Source organism: Lithobates pipiens, unplaced genomic scaffold (genome assembly GCF_037356315.1).
Source record: "Lithobates pipiens isolate NorthernLeopardFrog02 unplaced genomic scaffold, aLitPip1_a1.2 Scaffold_11, whole genome shotgun sequence".
NCBI classification, from domain to species: Eukaryota; Metazoa; Chordata; class Amphibia; order Anura; family Ranidae; genus Lithobates; species Lithobates pipiens.
In genome coordinates this window covers 8,614,292-8,630,748 of record NW_027507696.1, presented here as the reverse complement: position 1 = coordinate 8,630,748, position 16,457 = coordinate 8,614,292, and the positions used below count along the sequence as shown (strand labels likewise).

The 16,457-nt window shown below is 44.6% G+C and overlaps 1 protein-coding gene across 2 annotated transcripts in view; it reads left to right on the top strand.

Moving 5' to 3' along the window:
* Nucleotides 1–16,457, top strand: part of COL5A1 (collagen type V alpha 1 chain) — a 287,140-nt gene that overhangs the window by 196,070 nt on the left and 74,613 nt on the right. For both annotated transcript variants that reach the window (XM_077468431.1, XM_077468424.1), the window contains exons 30-35: nucleotides 36–143; nucleotides 5,748–5,801; nucleotides 7,504–7,557; nucleotides 9,192–9,236; nucleotides 9,333–9,386; nucleotides 10,813–10,857. In XM_077468431.1, the coding sequence (XP_077324557.1) occupies nucleotides 36–143; nucleotides 5,748–5,801; nucleotides 7,504–7,557; nucleotides 9,192–9,236; nucleotides 9,333–9,386; nucleotides 10,813–10,857 (360 nt within the window). The remainder of the gene's footprint in view (nucleotides 1–35; nucleotides 144–5,747; nucleotides 5,802–7,503; nucleotides 7,558–9,191; nucleotides 9,237–9,332; nucleotides 9,387–10,812; nucleotides 10,858–16,457) is intronic.

The following is a 16,457-nucleotide window of genomic DNA, read 5'->3' as shown; positions in this document are numbered from 1 at the left end:
TATATAAATATATATCTGTGTGTGTGTGTCACTAGGGTGAACTTGGTGCATCTGGTCCCAGAGGTGAAGACGGCCCTGAGGGACCAAAGGGGCGTGGTGGTCCCAATGGAGAAAATGGCCCACTTGGACCAGCAGGTGAAAAGGTAAGGTCTTTTGAGAAGCGTTGGGGGGGGGGGGGGGAAGGCATTGTACGAAAACAAAGGACCTCACATAATGCAGCATTATAGAGCATCAGAAAAAATATTAGAAAATTTGCATGTTCGTTTATGTTGATTATCAACAGTCATTACATCTTATTTCATCCATTATGATTATTTGAAAATCGGGCTTGTAGTAGGGAGTATAAGATTATACGTTTCGCCATATAAATCTTTGGAACAAAGGAACCATATTTCCTAGTGTTAAATAAACATAAACCCCAGTTAAATAATCAAATAAACATTTGAATTATAAATATAAGTGAAAAAATATAAGTAAATAATAATCATTAACAAATGATATTCAGAAGAAAGAGCATGTGCTAAATGAGTCCCAAACTATGAAGTCCGATAATGAATTTGTAGGAAGATTATTATTATTATTCAGGTTTTATATAGCGCCAACAGTTTGCGCAGCGCTTTACAACATGAGGGCAGACATTACAGTTACATTACAATTTGGTACAAGAGGAATCAGAGGGCCCTGCTCGTTAGAGCTTACAATCTAAAAAGGAAGGGGCAATTGATACAAAAGGTAATAGCTGTGGGGGGGATGAGGAAGTAAAACAGTGTTAGTTAGAAGCAGGATAGGCTTCTTTGAAGAGAAGGGTTTTCAGGGATCGTCTAAAGATGGATAGATTAGGGGACAGTCGGACAGATTGGGGTATGGAGTTCCAAAGGATGGGAGAAGCTCTGGAGAAATCCTGGAGGCGAGCATGGGAGGAGGTGACAAGGGAGCTAGAGAGCAGGAGGTCTTGGGATGACCGAAGGGAGCAGCTTGGTTGGTATTTTGGGACTAGGTTAGTGATGTAACTAGGGGCAGAGTTATGGATGGCTTTGTAAATTATTGTTAGTACTTTGAATTTTATTCGTTGGGTGAGTGGAAGCCAGTGAAGATCAACTTTCCCAAAAACAACTTTCAAAGACAGTGTGTGCTCTTCTTGCATGCAACACCCCCACCACGTGAAACTGGGGGAGGCTTACCAGAAGACTTGGACTTAGTCAGGCATATGCCCCCCCCCCCCCAAGTCATGTAGGCTTTATATATGGAATCCACCCAATGGGTGTAGATATTCCTCAGACTCGGCTTGCACCACCACGTCAAATAGGCGAGAAGTTCCTTAGAGTCCAATGAGCGATGGCTTTTTAGCACATGCACTTTCTTCTGAATATTATTTGTTAATGATTATTATTCACTTATATTTTTTCACTTTTATTTTTATAATTCAAATGTTTATTTGATTATTTAAATGTGGTTTTGGAGGGTTTGTTTATTTAACACTAGAAAATATGGTTCCTTTGTTCCAAGGATTTATATGGTGACACGTATAATCTTATACTTTTGTCTTTATCATAGCGCTACACATTTATTTTCCTTTTAGTTATTTACGCTTTTTTTTGTCTAGAAGCGGTGTTGGCGGCTTGATAAAGTTTATCGCCACAGTGCAGTATATATATATTAAACCACGATCTACACCTTGTAGTAGGGAGTGGCTGCCCTCCGAGCTGATAGGTGAAGGAAAGGTGGTGCTGGGAAATTCGTGAATAGTTAAAGAGCAGATAGAGGAGGCATTGCACTTGACTTGTGTTGTCCTATATCAGGGATCTGCAATTAGCGGAACCTCCAGCTGTTGCAGAACTACAAGTCCCAGACTGGCTCTGCCTCTGGGTGTCATGCTTGTGGCTGTCAGTCTTGCTATGCCTCATGGGATTTGTAGTTCTGCAACAGCTGGAGGTCCGCTAATTGCATATCCCTGTCCTGTATTATGCAGCCACATACTGTAGCAGTGAGGAGGGGTTATATACGTTACTATATAAACCTTCTGCCTGGTAAGATATCGCCAGCAATATGTGTTTCAACTGTATATTTAGCTGTTCAGCCTAAGTTTTCCTTTAGGTCAGTGATATGCAATTAGTGGACCTCCAGCTGTTGAAAAACGACAAGTCCCATCATGCCTCTGCCTCTGGGTGTCATGCTTGTGGTTGTCAGAGTCTCGCTATGCCTCATGGGACTTGTAGTTCTGCAACAGCTGGAGGTCCGCTAATTGCATATCCCTGCTTTAGGTTAACATGGAAAATGAATGCTACATGTCATAATTTGTAGACGGTCATTGTTCTACCCCTTGCCTCTGCCACACATGAGGGCAATGGCAATTTTGTTTCTTCTTATGAGAGGTCAGAGGATGATGTTAAACAACTTTTTTTTTTTTTTTTTTTTTTTTATATTAAAGTCCTAATAATTGCTTTTGTTCCTTTAAATGGGAGAAGCTTTACCAAGCTTAAAATCTTCTGACAAACGAGCGGAGGGGTTGAGGAGTGTCAGCGAAATGGAGGAAAATTTTATAATTGCATGTACGTAGATAATGGTGGGGAAGGCAAGGTGAATCTCTTACCACATCATTAAAAATATTTTCTCCGGGGTAACATATGCCTGGCACAGAACATAGACCTGAGGAGAAACGCTGATACAATAATTGGCTCACACGCACACTCCCCTTTCACTATTTGGCAGGATTTTTGAAGTAAGCATTTGCTCCTCATAGTTGCATTATAATGAGAACTTCAGAGGTAGAGAGCCATCTCTTCTTCACTTCCTGCTCATAGCGATTTTCTTCTGACAGCTAGACGGGCGCAGACTGGAAAAACGTGCAATTATAGCAGTGATGGGATATTTGCATTTTCTTCTGTCTTGTAACTCCAGAAGAAAAATCTGTTTGTTAATGTGGATATGGAGTTGTTTACGTACGCCTTTTATGTCAATGGGGAGATTTTTATGCTATAAAAACCCTTTTTCCATGTGTACTGTCAATGCAATGCTCAATAAGGCTTGCTCTAGTCACCAGGCGGTAGTTGGAGGATCCTGCTGTGGCAACTGTGGCTAGAAATTTCCTCATCTGAGTGCAACTATCTATTAAGCAGACTTTTGCAGTAGCGATATTACCTCAGGGAAGGTAATAGAGACTTGCCCCAACATTGAGCAGTCCAGATATTGCAATTAGGAAAAAATAGCCTTGTAATTTGTCGAAAAAACAAGGAACAGGAACTAGAACATAAGAAAATGTATCTAAAGTATATCCATAGTAAAGATGGAGTTGGAAATGCTTGAAAACCCTGTCAGGTTTTTGTGTCCGTGTCTTAGACCTTGTACACACGGTCGGACATTCCGACGGAAAAATGTCCGATCGGACCGTGTGTGGGCTCCAACGGACTGTTTTCATCGGAATAGCCGACCGACAAAGTTTTAGCCCTTGTACACACGGTCGGACATTCTGACAACCAGATCCGTTGGATTTTGTCCGACGGATTTTGTCCAAAACTGTTGCATACACACGGTTGGACAAAGTTGTCGGAAAATCCGATCGTTCAGAACGTGGTGACGTTATTTCGTTACGACGGGACTACGTTCAGGCTAGTAGCCAATGGCTTTGGTCTAGGAATTTGATCTGAGCATGCGTGGCACTTTGTCCGATCGGAATTCTCTACAAACGATCGGACAAAGTCCGATCGGATCATGTTGTCGGAAAATTTTATAGCCCTGCTCTAAAACTTTGTCCGTCGGAATATTCCGACGGAAACGGTCCGATGGAGCCCACAGACGGTGGGATTATCCAACAACACGGTCCGATCGGACATTTTCTGTCGGAATGTCCGACGGTGTGTACAAGGGCTTAGAGCCGGGCTATAAAACTTTCCGACAACATTGCCGGTCTGACTTTTTCCGATTGTGTGTAGAGAATTCCGATCGGACAAAGTGCCACGCATGCTCAGATCAAATTCCTAGACCAAAGCTATTGGCTACTAGCCTGAACATAGTCCCGTCTTAACGAAATAACGTCATCACGTTATGTACGATTAGGATTTTCCGATAACTTTGTCCGACCGTGTGTATGCGACACAAGTTTCGGACAAAATCCGTCGGACAAAATCCGACGGATTTTGTTGTCGGAATGTCCGACCGTGTGTACAAGGGCTTAGAGACACAACTGGAAATCAGAAGATTTCTCCAATTCCAAAGTCTGCTCAGCCTGAGGCAAGATACTATGCGTGAGCGGAGGGCATGTTCAAGATGCAGGCTGTGATTGGGAGAGGATGCGTAGGGAGGAGGCAGGCTGTGTTTGGATGAGGGGTGTGGTACCCAATACAGGCATGCTGTGTTCCGCCACCTTTGAATTGGCAGCCAAAAGATGAAAACTGACCAAGCAAGCACAGATCAGGTCAGCTTCTATCCTTTGTTTGGTCAGTTTTAAAAAAGGTGGGGGGGAGGGGGGCTGGCAGGTTCAACCAGATTTTTTAGATGGAATAAGTACATGAAAATGATAGAGGCTATAATTTATAAAATACGCATATAGGAACAGACACACACAGGGAAAAATATTAATATTTAGTGTAACATACAATTTATTAACAATAATGAGAGCTACAGTGTTACTAAACCCACAACAGTAAAATCAGTCTGTATATGCAGTAAAGAATGCTTGTTATACTCACTGTGGAACCTAAGGAGTTGATCCTCTGCAGCATTGTGTAAAAAGGCTGTTTGATCTTGTCTTCTCCGATCCGCCTTTCTTCTGCTGTCCCCAATCTATCTCCTGATAAGAAAGAACCTTTGGAGTCACTCTGCACATGCTCAGTTTGGTGTGTATTGCTAGAGATTTTTTTTTTCTTTTCTTAGGAGGGTGCATGTGATCAGCACAGGGCCAATCAGCACTGTTCAGACAGAGGATCACGTGCCCTGTAGCCTCCTAAGGACAGTCAGAGTAGAATAAAAACTCCTCTCACAAGTTTTAACCAGACACTGATAGAATACTGATATACTGCTGATGAGAAAAGGTATTTAGCAGTTTATATTTTGTAAACTAATTGCATTTCCATGTTCTGTGTACTGGGGGAGATCAGATATAGTGAATGCAGGGTCCTGGGTTTAGTAACACTTGAATTCTGAAAAACACATTTTAGAGTTTAAAAACTAATTAGGGTTAAATACAAATGTTGTTCTGCGTTTTTTTTTTTGCCCCTTTTTTTATAAAAGGCACTAAAAGCGTGTTTCTGGTGCAAAGCATTTTTTTTTTATTTGTTACCTCAAACAAGAATGCCTGCAAAGTTTAAAAGTTTACATATAAATTATTAAAAATTCGAAAAACAACCAGAAAAAAACAATTTTAAAGGGAAGAAGAGAATGTGTCCACTAAGGGCCTATTCAAGTCATTTTACATGCCCTGGAACCCCAATATGCACCTAATGTAAACATTTTGAAATTGAATAATGTCATTTGAAATCTCCATTTTGGGAATATATTAACTGCTAATCCAGAAGGGAACCCCTTGGAGGAAACTTCAGTGCAGCATCTGACATGAGTGGATGGGCACCGCAGTCTCTTCTGTATTCTGTTTGCCGAAGAGAGTTAGAAAAAAAAAATTTTTTTTACTTGGTCATAAATTTGTATGTGTTTTCAGGTTTGGAGTGATATTTCAACCGCTCGTTTTATTGCAAACATTGGACAGCTGCAAACTACCAAATATAAGCGATTTAACTTGTGTTTGTCCTTTACAGGGAAAACTTGGTGTTCCAGGATTGCCCGGATACCCAGGAAGACAAGGTCCAAAGGTATATTTGCACACCTCAAAAATGGTGCCACAGATGTCTGTCATACCAGCATCAAAATGTTCCTTAAAATTACCATCAAAGTGGAACTCCAGCCAATGCTTTATTTTTAGTTTTGGATGGTGTTGGAAAGAATTATATCATCTGTCAAGTTCTATTAAGGAAGAAATAATAGCCAAAGCTATTTTAGCTTCTCCTGTAGGTCACAGGAGTGCCCTTAGTTCTGCACTCCTGCGACATGTTTTCAGCAGGCTGAAGGCAGCTGGCTTAGCCTCTCGGCGATCCACTGAGAGCCTGAGCCAACATCTCCCTCCCCTTCACAGCTGGATGCTCCAGTGAGCACTGGAGGGGCAGAGCAGAGAGGGGTGTCTGACATTTACAGCCCTCTCAGAGTGGAGGGGAGATCAAACACTGCTAATCGCTCAGTTCTCACTGCAGAGCTGGCTGTGGACAGATGCAGCATCGGATCAAAGCTGCATCCACCTAGGTGAGTATACTGTAAATGTTTTTTTTTTTAAAGTCCATACTTCTCTTTTAATAACTGTGGCTGGGAAGATTTCCCCTCACTTCTGTCCCAGCAAAATATCTATCAGCAACAAAAATAAAAAATAAACTAACAGAGGATCTAGTTCTCCCTCGCTTCACCCATAGTTAAAAAAAATAAAATAAAAAACTGTTTTAGCAGGGGTTATACTTAAAACAATAGTTTTGGTATATTCTCTGTAATTTTGGTACACAATTTATTTTTATTTTTTTAATGACAAAGTGCACCCATGACAAGCGATCTCGAGTTATCCTCCTGTAAAGTGATGAGGATGTAGCAGGCATGTACTGGCCATCGAGACTACTGGGAGTTTCCCGGTGGGCCGATGGCTCAGTGGGCCAGTTTCAGTGACAGCCAGTGATGTTGCTAGGGGGTGGCTTTTGGGGCTACAGCCCTGAATCTGGGGCCCATAGCCCCCCGATTCCCAGGGATCCCCAACCACAGGGCTACAGCCCACTAATGGGCAGTGGCCTCTCTGCAGCCATGAGGCGGGCAGCACAGGAGAGCCAGGACATCATCTCTCACCGCCCGCCCTGCATCACCTCTGCTCTCACTGTGCAGCTGCAGGCAGCAGAGAGATTACATCATCTCTCACTACCCGCCCTCTCTCTGGTGACCCTGATGTAAGAAGGGGCTCTCTGGGGACCGTGATGTAAGTGGGGGGCTCCCTGAGGACCCTGATGTAAGGGGGAGGCTCCCTGGGGACCCTGATGCAAGGCTAGGGCTCTCTGGGGACTCTGATGTAAGGGGGGGTTCTCTGGGGACCCTGATGTAAGTTGGGGGCTCTCTGGGGACCCTGAAACAAAAAAGCCATTTATACTTACAATGGAATGTTTTTACTTATTTATTTTGCACAATTGCGTATAGTTTATATACTGTTTTTGTGCGTATTTGCAAAATTAAAATGGGCTGGTCTGGATGAAGTCCAGGGCCAAATGTTTGTCCCAGTCCAGCCCTGGTTCCTAGTGTGTGTGCCAGGATTGTAGTTTTATGTGGTAAAATCAAACAATAGTAAATTGTTTATTTACCCACCAAGGTTCTGTGTTTACTGGTCTGTATCTAAATCTCACCTATGAAATCTTTCTCAGCATTGTGCTGTGTACTGAGGCTGGTTTTATCATTTAAGCTGCAAATAACTTCTTGTTCTGTTTTTGCACAAAGGGTTCCATCGGTTTCCCAGGATTTCCTGGAGCGAACGGCGAGAAAGGCACAAGAGTAAGTCAGCAATGCCTCCCTGTGTTTTCATATTTTTTTATTTCTGGGCTGTGTTGCACGAAGGAGTAGGCAAATGTAGGGCCGCGGAACAATCAAAAGTGTTTCAAGGTGTTAGACTTCTTTGTGATTTACACAAACTCTCATTCTGTTTACCATTTAGGTAAAGTAAATGCATTTAACTGAACTAAGAATGGTCGTTTTTCTCTGTAATGCTGATGCTGTAGTTTAGTTACAATAAAATTATATTTTTTTTACCTGATCAGCTTTACTGGAGATCATATAAGTTTGTCTTTTGATCTGCTTGACATACAAGCCTGACTGGTGCTAGCGCTTTCTGGATGTATTTTATCCGTACCTGGCTATCCGTGTTATGGGCTAGGCAAGCGTCATGGGAGTTGAGCTAAGGCGGCAAGGCCACATGCTGAATTATTCCAATAAAGACTTTGGGACGGAACTGATCCCACACTCCGATTGAGTGCTTCCGTCAGTATACCGCTTCCTAAGTCTGAATAGAGATATCAGATATTCCAACCGCTCACAAGCACAAAACAAGACGAGACTTGCTTAGTGCTAACATGGACTCATTTATTAGAACCAAAATGCCAAGTATTTATAATACAGTAGAAGACTAAAACCTAACCTAATTAGCATGAGCTAATTATCTAAATCAACACTCAAGACTAGTTGACTGAGGGATAAGACTTTTCGGCTCCTAGCTCACTAACAATTCAATAAACATTACCATAAACATAAACACAGGGTTAATTAGCACAAACAACAATGTGTGAATACTCCCACAAGCCAGACTAGACTCATTTACACAACAGACAGGTGGCTGGAGATGATGACATTAGCATCTAACAGTTTGTGTCCCAACAGCATGAGGCAACACACATTATATATACATATATACAGCATTGAACTGACTAGCACAGATTATAGTGGGGTTCTCATTCACCCCTGTGCCCCTTAAAATCCAGGGACGATAATCAGTCGGCAAGAGGCTCACATTCAGTCCTCTCAAAAAGCCTGTGTCCCGGCTAGGTCTGTCACAAACTTACTCCTACTAAGTCCACACTTCTAAGCTTAATAGCAATGTAGATTTTTTTTTTTACTGTAAGTAGGCAGAATTATTCCTCTGTCATCGACCAAGTTCCATACTTCGTTTCTGAACAGATAATTTTACATACATTTTCTGTCCTATGGACCTCGGCTAGCAAAATGTGACAGCATAAATCCAATATATAGTAATGCGCTGAGCTGGGAAAACCCATCAGGAATTACTATTGAATGTCACTGATTTAATATTATTCCTGAGAGACTAGCAAATGTCTTGAAAAGATGTTCACACAAGAGAGGCTGCTGGATTTAAGATTCTCCAAAGTCTGTCCTTGATTGACCGCAGCAAGACAGAGCGTCAAGCAGTATAGCAGAGTATATCTTTGCCAGTGTATATTTTCATATACCGTGCATGCGTGTTTGTGTGTGCGCATACACTATGCAGTAGATGACAATCATTTAAATACTATTTCAGATAAAACAAAAAAAAATATGTTAATCTCTTTTTAGCTTAGTTCTATGTAATTTGCTTCACATGGCTTCTTGTTATATCAGTGTGCCTCTTTTTCCTCCAGGGAACCCCTGGCAAACCAGGTCCAAGGGGGCAACGAGGTCCAACGGTAAGTTACATCCCTTTTTCATAGATTAGATTGCAAGCTTATGATTGTGTGTGGTATCAGTCCAACAGTACCAACCTATATGTGTGTTCTCTTCAGGGTCCACGTGGTGAAAGAGGTCCAAGGGGAACAACAGGAAAGCCAGGCCCCAAGGTAAGACTATTGTGCACTGTGTAGTAAAATAATTGGCCCTTCAGCCTACAAATCAGCCATTCATTTTGGAGAGTTCAAGAATACCTCTTTGACTTTTCTGTGTCCAGCTTGGCACAGTGAAGACAATTCATAGAAAAGATAATTGGCCTTGAAGGATCTTGCAAGAGCCAGGTAGCATTTGGGGCAGTCAGATCTGGCAAAAGGCTAAAGACTTTGCTAATGCTTTTCTTAAAGAGGAAGTAAAGGCTATTTTTTATTTTATTTTTTAAATGCAACCTGCAAGGCAAAGGCATAATGAGCTAGTATGCATAGCATACTAGCTCATTATGAATAACTTACCTGAGAACGAAGCCACGAAGTGGTCCTCCGTCTTCATCTTCGCCACTGCCATGTATCCCAGAGTGACTTCTGGGTCTCGCTGCTCCGGCACTGTGATTCGCCGGAGCCGCGATTACGTCACTCCCGCGCGTGCGCATGGGAGCCGACACGAGCGGCATATCGCCGTGATCTGCGGCCTGCTCAGTGCGCCTACGCGCCGCTGTCTACGGCGCATGTGCCGGAGACAGCGGTGCCTGTCTTTTTGTAAATATCTCCTAAACCGTATAGGTTTAGGAGATATTTCTTGAACCTACAGGTAAGCCTTAAAGAGGAAGTAAACCCTGATGAGTTTACTTCCTCTTTCATTCCCTGCAAAGGTAAAGCATAATGGACTACTATGCATCGCATAGTAGTCCATTATGTGTCACTTACCTGACACAGGAGCCAGCGAAGTCACCGCTGTCCCCTGTAGTCTGGCACATCCATCTTCTCAGTGGGTCTCGCTGCTCCACCGCTGTCATTCGGCGAAGCCGTGATGACGTCACTCCCGCGCATGCGCACGGGAGCCGCCATGCACGGCATATCGCCGTTGACGGGTGCCGCGCTCAGTGCACTTGCGCGCCGTAGACAGCGGTGCCTGTCTTTCGGCAAATATCTCCTAAACCGTGTAGGTTTAGGAGATATTTCTTGGACCTACAGGTAAGCCTTAATCTAGGCTTACCTGTAGGTCAAAGTGGTTTGTAAGGGTTTACAACCACTTTAAGTCCTCTAAATCAGGGAATGCTTTGCGAGTGTGTGGGGCTATGTGAAATGCTCTCTTAATAAATAGATCCCTTAATTTTAAACCTAAAGAGCAATGTCTATAGAATTTATGGAAATGCTGGTTAATGACAGTGTGTAACATCTCCAGGTATTTAGGGCTGATCTCTAATCTTTAGTTATATAGGTGGTAAAAGCTCACTAAACCAAACTTCATCATCTACAAACATACTTAATGTTAAGTAGCCCTTAAAAAAGGATCTTAACTAAAATATTTTATTAGGCTTTAAAAGAGATATTAGAATTGGACAATGACAATGAAATTGTAATGATTCTCTCTGTCTTATAGGGTAACTCCGGAGGGGATGGCCCAGCTGGTCCTCCTGGTGAAAGGGTAAGATCTCATAAATGCTTAAGCAGTAACACAATTCACCTTGGGAGGTGAATCTGCAACACAGGAAAACAATAACTAGAACGGTCGTACCCAGAAGACGTTGATTCACTTGCCATTGGTTGTTCAGAAAATTTATAATAATCCCACCATTTAGTGATGTTGTAAACTTGTATCTCCTAACCATGCTAGTACACCATAGGGAAACATGACAGATAGGAAGGTAAACTCAACTACAGACTATTCCCTGGACCGGCCTTTGTCAACTGAAGCTTTCCGGATCCCTAGGGCTCAACTAGAGGTGGTTGGGGGTCCTGTGAGAGATCGTGATAGTTTAACTATAGTTGATAACCAAAGTCCAAATTTATATATAGATAATACATAATACTTGCTTGATCTTGTTTATGTCTGGTTTGTCTGTGTCTTAGAATAGCAGTGAGGTGAAGCCTCCATCAATAAAGATGTATGGAGGGAGGGAGTGAGTGGGCTGTCATTTACCACTGTGTATATGCCCACATGTGTGACTCTATAGTTACATAGGCTGTTTAGATATGATAGGTAGGAAATGCTCCGGGTAGAAATACACTGGGAATTGAGCATGTACACTAGCTGCCAACAATGCTGTGCAAAATCCTCAACTGCAGTGGGGACATGGATAGGACAGAGAACAGCAGCATCAACCAAGGGTTTGTGCAACATACAGGCAACAAATCCCATGGTGAATGATTAAAGCGAAACCTTCAGTCATTTTTTCAACTTTCCATCTATTAAATCTTCTGCCCTTGTTGTTTTAACTTTGAATAGTAAAACATTTATTTCTGCCAGTAAATACCATATACAGCTCACTTCCTGTTTTTTGACTGAAAAAAAAAAGGCTAGGCTTATGACATCATGCTTAGCTCTTTCTCTCTCACTCTCTTGAGAGTTTGCCAGGAAGTGGGGGGGGGGGGGGGGGGGTTCTAAGAGGGCCAATGAGAGCTGCAGAGCTGGAGTTGTGCCTCTGTGTCTCTGTAAATCCAGGAAGTGAACAGACAGCAGCTTCCGCTGCCCAAAGTTAAAGAGGAAGTAAACCATGATGGGTGTTACTTCCTCTTTGATTCCCTGCAAAGGTAAAGCATATTGGACTACTATGCATCGCATCGCATAGTAGTCCATTATGTGTCACTTACCTGACACAGGAGCCAGCGAAGTCACCGCTGTCCACTTGTGTACAGAGCCTCCATCTTCTCGGTGGGTCTCGCTGCTCCGGCGCAGTCGCGATGACGTCACTCCCGCGCATGCGCACGGGGGCCACCACTCACGGCATATCGTCGTTGACAGCAGCACGCTCAGTGTGCCTGCGCGCCGCTGTCTACGGCGCATGCGTCGTAGACATCTGTGCCTGTGTTTTGGCAAATATCTCCAAAACCGTGTAGGTTTAGGAGATATTTCTTGGACCTAGGTCATAGTGGTTTGTAAGGGTTTACAACCACTTTTAGACCCCTTATACACCACACCGCCCATAGCGTGGGTGGTAAAACGCCGCTATTTTTAGCGGCCTTTTACCGCCGGATTTGCGAGAAAGGGTTAAAACCGTCGGCAATGCGGCGCAATAGCGGCGTTTTGCCGGCAGTATTACAGCGCTGCCCCATTGATTTCAATGGGGAGCAGCGGTGGAGGAGCGGAAAAAACACACAGCTCCTTCACCGCTCCAAAGAAGCTGCTGGCAGGACTTTTCCCTAACATCCTGCTGTAGTCTTTCACACTACATATAATGGTGCAGCTTTTTTAGGGCGGATTGCAGGCGCTATTTCTAACGCTATAGCGCCTGCAAAACGCCCTGGTGTGAAAGGGGTCGAAAATGATTGCAGCCAGACTCAGCGGAGGGAGATTTCTGCAGCATATTTGGCAAGTACAGAATCACAGTATATATAAAATAATATGCAAATTGGTTGGAGGAAGTAATACAGAATTTATTGATAGTTTTTTAATGTGGTGTTAATGACACTTTAATCTCCAGCATACAGTATATGGCCTATATAAAACTATATCTAAGCTGCTTCCATTTAGTCCTTCTAAATATGAATGTTTTTAGCACAAGGCACACAACGCATTAATATTTAGAAGGCTAAAGGAAGATGGTTTAATGTCGTAGACAGGTATGTGAAGCCATGGATGTTAAAATCTGGTACTATAGCAAGTGACAACATTGTACTCATACAGCCATATTTGGTGTGCTAACATCACAGTACTGCTGAAGCTTATACTGTATGTAGCAGTTCAAATGGCCATGTTCAATTATTATTTACGCATGAGCAAACAATGTTCTATTTTTTTTTTTTAAAGTCTGTTCTGAGCTACAGCATAGGGGCTGTGCGACTCGATAATGTTGCTATGATGATTCGGTAATGTTATAATGTCATCCCTCCATGTCTCTGTAACCTTAGAAAAAACATTATTTATACTGAAATGTTATTAAAAAAAAACACTTTAACACAACATATCGATCCTATTTAGCCATTCAAGCAACAGGCACACTTTGTTAGCATTTGTAAGATAAAGCTTTAAATGACAGAAACATATAACACATTCACATTCTTTGCAGTGACACAGGAAAGGCGCAGAGATGTTTGTGGATAGTTTGGGTACTTGCCTTCTTTAAGAGCAGCCCTGAAGATATACTTAGTGGTGTTAGCCCATGAAAGGCTTAGGGCAAGGCCGTCTTTAACGCAGGACAAAAGGGGCAGCTGCCCTGGGGCCCTGTCATCACTGTGGGGCCCAAAGCAGCTGCCACTTAAGCCCTGCGCTGCCCGCAGTTTTTCCGTAGTAATGGGTGCAGCCAATTCCCCCCCATGCGCTGTCCCAAGCGGCGGCCACAATATGACAAGAGAGCAGGCCAGCTGCGGGCTTCATGTGCTTGTTGAGCCCACTCGTCCCGCTTCTCCCTCTGTCAGGAGCTGTGTACCGGAGTGACAGGGAATGATAGAGCGGCACTCCGTGTTTCTCCCACCCCCACCCCTGTCTGACAGACCGGTGTAGCACACAGCCGAGTGAAGTGTTCTGACTGTGCGCTATGGGTCTGATAGGCGGAGACTGTGTTGCACCATTGTGCAACGGAAGGATAAAGATGTGAACGTGGATGGGAGGGGGGGGGTACAGAGGTGGACGGAGGTACGTAGGTGAACGTGGATAGGGGGGACACAGAGGTTGACGGGGGGGGGGGGGTACAGAGGCGGACAAGGGATACAGAGGTGAACGTGGATGGAGGCAGTACAGAGGTGGACTGGGGGGTACAGAGGTGAATGGGGGGTAGAGAAGTGAGCTGTGGATAGAGGGGTACAGAGGTGAGCTGTGGACGGGGGGATACAGAGGTGAACTGTGGATGGGGGGGGGGGGGTTGGTACAGAGGTAGACAGGGGATACAGAAGTGAGTTGTGGATGGTGGGGTACACACGTGAATGTGGAATACAGAGGTAAGCTGTGGATGGAGAGGGGGGCACAGAGGTGAGCAGTGGATGGAGGGGGGTACAAGGTGAGCTGTAGCTGAAGGGGGGGGTACAAAGGTGAGCAGTGGGTGGAAGGGGGTACAAGGTGAGCTGTGGCTGAAGGGGGGTACAGAGGTGAGCTGTGAATGGAGGGGGGTACTGAGGTGAGCTGTGGATGGAGAGGGGGTACAGAGGTGAGCAGCGGTTGGAGGGGGGGGTAGAGAGGTGAACAGTGGATTCTGGGGGGGGGGGGGTAGAAAGGTGAGCAGTGGATGGATGGGGGGGGGGGGTAGAGAGGTGAGCAGTGGATGGATAGAGGGGGGGTAGAGAGGTGAGCTGTGGATGGGGGGGGGGGTAGAGAGGTGAGCTGTAGATGGGGGGGGGGGTAGAGAGGTGAACAGTGGATGGACGGGGGGGGGGGGGTAGAGAGGTGAACAGTGGATGGACAGGGGGGGGGGTAGAGAGGTGAGCAGTGGATGGAGGGGGTAGAGAGGGGAGCAGTGGATGGGGGGGGTAGAGGGGTGAGCTGTAGATGGAGGGGAGTAGAGGGGTGAGCTGTGGATGGAGAGGGGGGTAGAGAGGTGAGCTGTAGATGGAGGGGAGTAGAGGGGTGAGCTGTGAATGGAGGGGGTACAGAGGTATGCTGTGGATGGAGGGGGGTACAGAGGTATGCTGTGGATGGAGGGGGTACAGAGGTATGTTGTGGATGGAGGGGGGTACAGAGGTATGTTGTGGATGGAGGGGGGTACAGAGGTGAGCTGTGAATGGAGGGGGTTACAGAGGTGAGCTGTGGATGGAGGGGGTTACAGAGGTGAGCTGTGGATGGAGGGGGTTACAGAGGTGAGCTGTGGATGGAGGGGGGTACAGTGGTGAATTGTGGATGAGGGTGCAGAGGTAAGCAAAGTGGTGTGCAGAGGTGACCAATACATGGTTACTTTGGGGGGGGGGGGGGGAGAGAATACCCCTTGTGCTGATTTTTTTTCTGTGCCCTGTATTGTACAATATAGATCACATTACACACCCCCCAATCCCTGCGTGTCATCCTGGACTCCTATATCCCCCCTTCCCCCATCATCCTGGACTCCCCTACACCCCCCCCCCCCCAATGCTGCATCATCTTGAACTCCCCCATTACCCCCCCCCCCCCAATTATCCTGGACTTCCCTATCTCTCCCCCCTATCATCCTGCACTCCACTATCCCCCCCACCCATCATCTTGGACTTCCCTACCCCCCTCCCCTCCATCATCATCATTATTATAATACAGGATGTATATAGCGCCGACAGTTTGTGCAGCGCTTTACAACATGAGGGCAGACAGTACAGTTACAATACATAAGTTTGCATGTTTTTGTAATGTTGAGGTGGAGAGCAAATTTGCATGGGGGGTGGGGAGCCCCAAGAAATTGTTTGCACAGGGTCCAATCAATATTAAAGACGGCCCTGGCTGAGGGAAGTGAACATTTTCTACATGTGCTGGTTCAGATAATAAAGACCCATAGGAACAGAAAGCTTATCATTTCAGTCCAGTTTGTTGTAGCTGTCGTCCTGTCTGTACAGCCACTGAGGTGATCACATCCATTATTCAGAGGCAGCTGAGGACTACGCTCACAAAGAGGGGGAAAGGAACTGACATGCAGCACATAGTGGGGAACTGTACAGATAAGTTATTGTACACATGATACAGGATTTGAAACTAGTTAATCATATCTAGTGATGCCAGAACAGATCGCACTCATGATCTTTTATCAGTTGTAGGAGATAGATCGAAGGTAAGATTCTTGCCATAGGGATCACTTTGCCTTTCTACTCCCCCAGAGTCCTCATTTCTACAGTTCAGCTCTACTGACCTGGGAATAGTTAGGATGGTTTCTATGGAAGACAACTGTTGATGTAGCACAGCAATGTAAAAATAGAATTATATTTTTATCCAATAAGCAGAACATTTTCACTACACTATTCTTATATTTTTTCCACATAATTGTTTGTCATTTTAAACTGAAGTAGAGTTAAAAGACCCCCAATATCTGGAAACGCACCTTACTGTGTCCTGGAACAATGATACAGTAGCATTTGAAGGATCCAAGAACAATGACACCCTGACGCTCGGGGCTCCCAGAACACAGGGTCACTGGCATT